Genomic DNA, 8,051 nt, shown 5'->3' with positions numbered 1-8,051 from the left:
AGGTAGCCAAGCCAAGATGCCTCTCGACCACGCGTCAATACCGAAATACTTGATCTTAGTTCAGTCAAGACTCTAGGCTTTGGCGTATGGAACATAATTCTATCTAATGTTTATCTGCCAGCCAGGAAAACCAATGACTTGGCAGTCGTTGATAAACGTGCATGACTAGATTGACCTTTTTTGAAATAACGTCTGTATTTTATAAGACAAGATGTTGAAACAATATAAAGAGTGGAAACTAACAGTTCGCTGATCGAATAGGCCACACTCCCTTCCCCTTTTCAAATGGAGCAATTAAATGAAAAAAAAATGTTCCCCGACGGACGATGTTCGTGTAGTTTTTATATATCCGTCGTCAATCTAAATTTTAAACTTTTTTATTGTTGCAACGTGCGGAAGTGGGCCGATTTGCTAACATACATAAAGGAATATTTACTTAAAAAATCGCCTCTCCTCAAAAGCTTTGGATTCGCTCTTGATAAAAACCTGGATGGGATACGTTAATTAGTCTGTTGATTCCCCCAGTTGTTCATCTTGACGCTTTAAACTCTTCATTCTTGCTCTTTTAGAAGCGTATTCTCCTCTGTTACAATTTCCCTGATGGTGGCCCTTTTAGCAGATCAATGGCTTGCTTACTAATAAAGCATAGATCGGTTTCTGAACGAGATTTCTTACAAAGGCCGCGGGATACACATTTTAAACAAAAGGAAATCTACCGCCGAGGACACACGTAGGCGGCGAAAAGAAAACCTAAACCGACCAACGGCAGACAACCAGGGCCGGCCTTAGGGGGTCTCGCGCAGGACTCAAAGGAATTTTTTTAGAAAAAAAAATTGCGCAACATGGGTCGAATCTCAAACATAGCAGAACTCTATTGCACTTTGTCTACTAGACTATCTCTAAGTATCTACTATAATTCACGAATGTTTAGATCTACTTCCTAGACTATACATATGGTAAAAGACCAATGTTTCTTTCTTTTGACGACATATCAAAACGTTATTTCTAGTCTGGTGATCATGAATCGTCCATGAAGCACATTCGTGCCGTCGGCGCTCGGATATTGAACTGAAAAATATGTTTACGACATCTGTACGAATATGTTTAAGAAGCTTACGGAGCTCTGATTAAATGCTATGGAAATTGCGACATATGAATTCAACGTATTTTTCGTTCCTAATATTTCTAATTCATTTGGGGTTACCCAATCACCATGCCTGGGCCTCCAATTACCCAAGGACGACCCTGAGACAATGGTATGTATGCGCTGGATGTGGGAAAATAGGTAGGCTATATCACAGATAGGACTCCTTACTTAGTCAAGTGACAATGCACTCCTTAATCTTCGAACTCAATAACAAGCCCTAATATCATTTTAATCTATATCTATAACTGAAGCCAATGTCCTCACGAAAACATCATTGGATGAAGACAATATATATTCTAGATCTTGATCTTCTTTCGCGTTCTCATTATTATGTTGGACAGCTCCAGATGATTATAATCCAATATCTGAGATGAACCTCGCGTTAGTTTCCCATTAGGCAGCTATCCATATGTTTTTTTTCTTCTATATGGGTCTTTTGGGAAAGCGTCTTGTTCGATGGACGGCATTCTCTAGTGACACTACACAAGGGTAAATTTTACTGGTCCAAATTTTCAGCTGTTTCATCATGTTGTTCCCGGTTGTAAGGCGAAAGATTATAACCTGGTCGTGTCTGGATAGCTTATAACGAGTCGTCTTTCTCATTAATTTGGATGACAGCTTGTCCATTTTTTTGTTTATTCTACTCACTATTCATTTCTTCCAGGAAGAGTGGAGTTTTCAAATGCTTATTTGTTCCCTCACAATTGGCAAGTGTGTCAACCTTCTCATTTTGTTGTACTTTAATTTTAATATGTGTTCGAATCCATTGGAGAACAGTTATCTTTCTATTCTTGAGCTGTACAAGGGCCTTCCTGAGTTGTTTCACATAGGAGGCAACAGAGGTTTTCTTATCTTATCTTATATTACTACAAAAAAAAAGATGATTACGTTCAACGCGTCATGCATCTAGTCATGCATGTTAATCAATGACTTAAATTCTGCTAAGTCACTGGTTTTCCTGGCTGGCTCAGGCAACCCATTCTATGCTTTAATAGCACGATGGAAGAAGGAGTATTTGTACAAATTTGTCCTAGCATATGGAACGAGGAATGTGCCTTTATCTTTGTGTCTTTCTGAGTATTTTATTAGATTTTGTTTTTGTATCTGAAGTTTATGGTTCAGTGTTTTATGTATAATTGCTACTTTACTCTTGAGTCTTCTCTCCTGAAGGCTTTCTAAATTTAGTGATTTTACTGAAGGTCAAATGTGAATATTCGTTTGTTATGAATCTCACTGCTCTATTTTGTGTCTGTACCAGTTTCTTAATGTTTTCTTGAGTTAAGGGGGCTCAAGATGCGCATTCTATTATTATTTTCAAGCTTTGAAGGACTGTTAAGTCATTGGTTCGGAAGACAATCTGACCGGCTTACGAGCTTGATAATACGTGGTAGATGCTAATTCTAGATTTAGTGCTCCCCTTTCGGGTCTGTTGCTGTCGGAGGGCTCACCAGTTGCAATGGACTTTTCTAATCTACATCTAATCATATTCTGCAATCACGCTAGTTATCTTTAGTTGAACGGAATACATTAATGTAAAAAAAAATTCCAGACTAATTTACCGGAAATGTCTGTCTCACTTCCTATTTCAACTTCGAGACGCTGTTAATAGCCTACACTTTATGTAACGAAAGTCATTTCATCCTGGTTAGTCTGAGTCTTTAATTTACAATTACTTTCAACGTTAATAACAAGTTATCTTATAAATTACAGACGTTCCTTCTTAACCGAAGATAATTTCGTCCTACGCATATTTTGTCTAGCTAGAAACTTGATTCCCAAGCCCAAAGTTAAAAGTAGGCCTACTTGTGAACATAGATATAGACAATATAGTACATAACATAGACTAGGACTATTCTTATTCCATATGCTAGGACTAATTTACACAATTACACGCAGTCTACATAGATCTACATCATAATTCTTTACACATCCCCCACACTTTAGCCAACACAGAGAAAGCAATAGATCATATACGAGGCATCATACATGACGTACAGGGTAAAACTAAATGGACCTCATTCACCAATCATAAACAAACAACATTTAGCCACGTGATTCTCTATCTCTTCTATACAAATTACGTAATCCATAAAGGCTGTCACGTGATACGCTTTTTTTTTCTCTTGGTTTTATCAATATTATCACGTGGCAAAATGTTGGTTGTTATGGGAGACTTTATTCATCTGTCGTTGGCTAACCACTTGCCAACATATAGTGATCATGTCCATTGCCCTACAAGGCAAAATAAAAATAGAATAAAAAGTACCTACACATCTCGAACGTAATTTCAGCTCGAAGAATCGGACCACACAATGATCCGCCTTACTTCCACGCACAGACCACACAATGATCCACCTTACTTCCACGCACAAACCACACAATGATCCACCTTCCTTCCACGCACAAACCACACAATGATCCACCTTCCTTCCACGCACAGACCACACAATGATCCACCTTACTTCCACGCACAAACCACACAATGATCCGCCTTACTTTCACGCACAAACCACACAATGATCCACCTTACTTCCACGCACAAACCACACAATGATCCACCTTACTTTCACGCACAAATCACACGATGATCCACCTTACTTACACGCACAAACCACACAATGATCCACCTTACTTCCACGCACAAACCACACACTGATCCACCTTCCTTCCACGCACAGACCACACAATGATCCACCTTACTTCCACGCACAAACCACACAATGATCCACCTTACTTCCACGCACAAACCACACAATGATCCACCTTACTTCCACCGCACAAACCACACAATGATCCACCTTACTTACACGCACAAACCACACAATGATCCACCTTACTTCCACGCACAGACCACACAATGATCCACCTTACTTCCACGCACAAACCACACAATGATCCACCTTACTTCCACGCACAAACCACACAATGATCCACCTTACTTCCACCGCACAAACCACACAATGATCCACCTTCCTTCCACGCACAAACCACACAATGATCCCCCTTACTTCCACGCACAGACCACACAATGATCCCTCTTACTTCCACGCACAAACCACACAATGATCCACCATCCTTCCACGCACAAACCACACAATGATCCACCTTCCACGCACAAACCACACAATGATCCACCTTACTTCCACGCACAAACCACACAATGATCCACCTTACTTCCACGCACAAACCACACAATGATCCACCTTCCTTCCACGCACAGACCACACAATGATCCACCTTACTTCCACGCACAAACCACACAATGATCCACCTTACTTCCACCGCACAAACCACACAATGATCCACCTTACTTCCACGCACAAACCACACAATGATCCACCTTACTTCCACCGCACAAACCACACAATGATCCCCCTTACTTCCACGCACAAACCACACAATGATCCACCTTACTTTCACGCACAAATCACACGATGATCCACCTTACTTACACGCACAAACCACACAATGATCCACCTTACTTCCACGCACAAACCACACACTGATCCACCTTCCTTCCACGCACAGACCACACAATGATCCACCTTACTTCCACGCACAAACCACACAATGATCCACCTTACTTCCACGCACAAACCACACAATGATCCACCTTACTTCCACCGCACAAACCACACAATGATCCACCTTACTTACACGCACAAACCACACAATGATCCACCTTACTTCCACGCACAGACCACACAATGATCCACCTTACTTCCACGCACAAACCACACAATGATCCACCTTACTTCCACGCACAAACCACACAATGATCCACCTTCCTTCCACGCACAGACCACACAATGATCCACCTTACTTACACGCACAAACCGGTTCTTAAAAAAAAAATAACTACAGTCCATCCAGTCATGGTCTGACGACGCTGTATTTAAGCTACAAAGTTGTCTTGAGTAGACAGATCGGGGACTTTGTTTGTAAACAACTGCCCTGACATGGGTGAACTTATCACAACCGCCAATTATTATACCAGTTCTATGAAAATATGGCGTCGTCATCGAGATGTACATAGGAGCCCAAACTCATTCTGCGCAGGTTTTGTGTGTGTGTGAATTTTTTAAATGTTGTGTGTGTGCTTGCGTCTATATTGTTATTGTTATAGTAGTAATGTCTAAGAAGATAATTGTAGTCAAACTGAATTTTCATACGTTTAGACCAATATAATAATCGTATCTTTTAAAAAAATATCATAATTCGTACAAGAGCTCTTTCTTCCATAGAGCCATTAGAGCATGGAATGGGTTGTCTAAATCAGCCAGGAAAACCAGCAGTTTACATGCACGACTAGAATAACACATGGATGCGCGTAGGACGTAATTATCATCTGTTATGAAGGACGTCTGAACTTTATGAAGAATAAAATAGACTAATAGGTCCATAAAATCATTAGAGCTTGGAACGGGTTGCCTGAATCATCCTTCGTGGGGGGCTTGAGTTCAAACTCGAGCAATTTTGTAAAAAAAAAAATTGTTGTTGAAAAGGCCAGCACGGAAGCCTTCTCCTAAATAACCAAATTTGAACGCTCTTTTCATATTTTACTTTTTTGTTTTTATCTTGCTTATACCAAATCGCGAATAGCACTCTTGTCAACGTGCAAGATAGCAGATGCGTAAAAGTCGAACAGGAAAATAACTTAGGCAGGACAAAATACATACACTGACTTGAACAATTCTACGAGTGCTCTTGGACTACAATCATAAAGATATGGTCCACTTAGAAGCCGAACAGTTGACACATTTTGGACTATAAACCTATATGGTTCCGGTATTGGGTATATCAACGGTTCTCAACCTTTTAAGCTCGGCGACCCCTTTTTACAATCCCCCACTCTGCCGCGACCCCCCACCCCACCCTCAAACACATACAGCAATAGAAGAATAGACAAAAACAATCTAAATTTTCGATGGTCCTAGGCGACCCCTGGCAAATCGTCAATCGACCCCCAAAGGGGTCGCCACCCACAGGTTGAGATCCCCTGGCCTGTATATGGTTAAATTTTGGAGTCATTAACAATTATTTACATGATTGATTGAAAATAATTGATGCAATTTCACTCAAAATTTTATATAAGCGAAGTTTTTTTTCTCTAAAAGTTTTTGGTTATTTTTAATGTGTTAAAGTTTCGCTCAAGCCGTTTTCTTGTACCTCACGGAAAACTAAGCTTTAGTTCTTTTAGTGTGTAGGCTCCTGTATCTTTTTATTGTCAACCTTTAAAATCGTTGTGTTATATGTTTATATTTCATCAGATAATCTTGAGTCTTTGCTTTGAGCTCAAACTGTTGGGGGAAGATAGAACAAGAAGAATGTCAAATATAAGAGTCACATCAAAAAATGTGAAACAGGCCTGTATGTGTGTTTGTTTCTTGTGTAAGGTCTTTAAGTGAACATCTGTAGTATGTCTGCTTGCGTGTTCTAAGTATTGTGTTTTGGTTTGTTATTGTCTACAACAGTGTTTCTCGAAGTGGGGTACGCGTAACCCCGGGGCTACGGGAAGAGGCTAAAGGCGGTACGCGTTGTACCTCATTAACTAGGCTAATTTTATTTAAATACCCATTTATTATGTTCAGTGATTAATGCTTTTTTTCAGCATTTTTAAACAAGTCGACAAAATCTCTTCTCATATTAAAATTAACAACCAGAGAACCAAATTATGATGATCAGTCATCTCAACAAAAACAATGTCATCTTTCTCATTTCTCCAAAATAAATGTTTTTTATAATATAACTTACATTAATTTTATTAACAATTTTAATTTTCGTTTATTATCATTTTTGGTATGTAGGCCTACTAAAACAAATTGATTGTTATTAAAATAAATCCATTGGGGGCGAGGGGATTTCAGCGTTAAGAAAATTCTAAAGAGGTTACAATTAGATCATAAGTTTGGGAAACACTGGTCTACAATATTGTAAGTTGTATGTGTTGATGTTTTCGTAAAGCTTATATCAACTCACTATGTCTGGTAAAATGTTTGTACACGTTCATTCTCCCACATCAAATCTCGGATCAAGTTGAAATGTTGCACAATTATTTCTTGTACCTGACAAAACAAGAATCAATTTAAAAAATCAATTAGTTAATTAACTATTGCTAATAAATTATTTTGTTTGGTATCGAACAAGCCAAAGAAATCGTACTTGACAGATGTGGTGGTATAATTTTTTAGTAGTTTCTTTAAGGAGGGTGAAAATGCAACGGCGCCTGGTGATTACATATGCCCAACCTGCGATCGCAGCTGTGTATCAAGGATTGCCCTCTTTAGTCATACAAGAAGTTGCAAAGGGAAAAGATCGTCTCTTGAGACGTAAAATGCCACACAGAGTTTCTTTAAAAAGTGTTCATGGTAACATTGACACAGATACCCCCTCTCCCCCCCCCCCCGTCTTTTCACAACTGGTCCAAACAAGTGATAGGATCATAGCGCATAAAGAAAGCTAAAAGCATGAAATTGCACTAAACAAAAACAATTGGTAAAACTATTCCTAATAGTACTGATTTTCTATTGTTAGTCTTGCTCTATTGGGCATATAGGCCTAATCATATGACTGATCCAAACTAATTGATACAATTATACTTATTATAGGCCTAAGCTTTGTTTTTTTTTAAATTAATTTTTCTTGTTTTCCTGGCGTTCCCCAGTGTGATTAATTAATTGGGAATATTGTTGGTATATTATTCTAAAGTGTTTAAAGGCAGTCCGAGAGTAGTTAGTTTATTAAATTAAGCCTCAAAAGAACATAATCAAATTGTTAAATTTTAGTTGAATGTTAACATCTCATTTCGTTGTGTCTAGGAACTGTTAACATCTCATTTCGTTGTGTCTAAGAAGTGTTAACATCTCATTTCGTTGTGTCTAAGAAGTGTTACTCTCATTCCGTT

The 8,051-nt window shown here is 38.9% G+C and overlaps 1 protein-coding gene across 1 annotated transcript in view; it reads left to right on the top strand.

The window, feature by feature from the left end:
- Window positions 1-2,691: 2,691 nt before the first annotated feature.
- Window positions 2,692-8,051, top strand: part of LOC106051686 (adenosine kinase-like) — a 45,834-nt gene continuing 40,474 nt past the window's right edge. Inside the window, exons 1-2 of the mRNA XM_056021260.1 lie at window positions 2,692-2,791; window positions 6,418-6,517. Of these exons, the coding sequence (XP_055877235.1) occupies window positions 6,475-6,517 (43 nt within the window). The 5' untranslated portion in view covers window positions 2,692-2,791; window positions 6,418-6,474. The remainder of the gene's footprint in view (window positions 2,792-6,417; window positions 6,518-8,051) is intronic.

Source organism: Biomphalaria glabrata, chromosome 2 (genome assembly GCF_947242115.1).
Source record: "Biomphalaria glabrata chromosome 2, xgBioGlab47.1, whole genome shotgun sequence".
NCBI lineage: Eukaryota > Metazoa > Mollusca > Gastropoda > Planorbidae > Biomphalaria > Biomphalaria glabrata.
The sequence above is the reverse complement of the archived record's forward strand: the minus strand, read 5'-3'. Positions and strand labels throughout refer to the sequence as shown.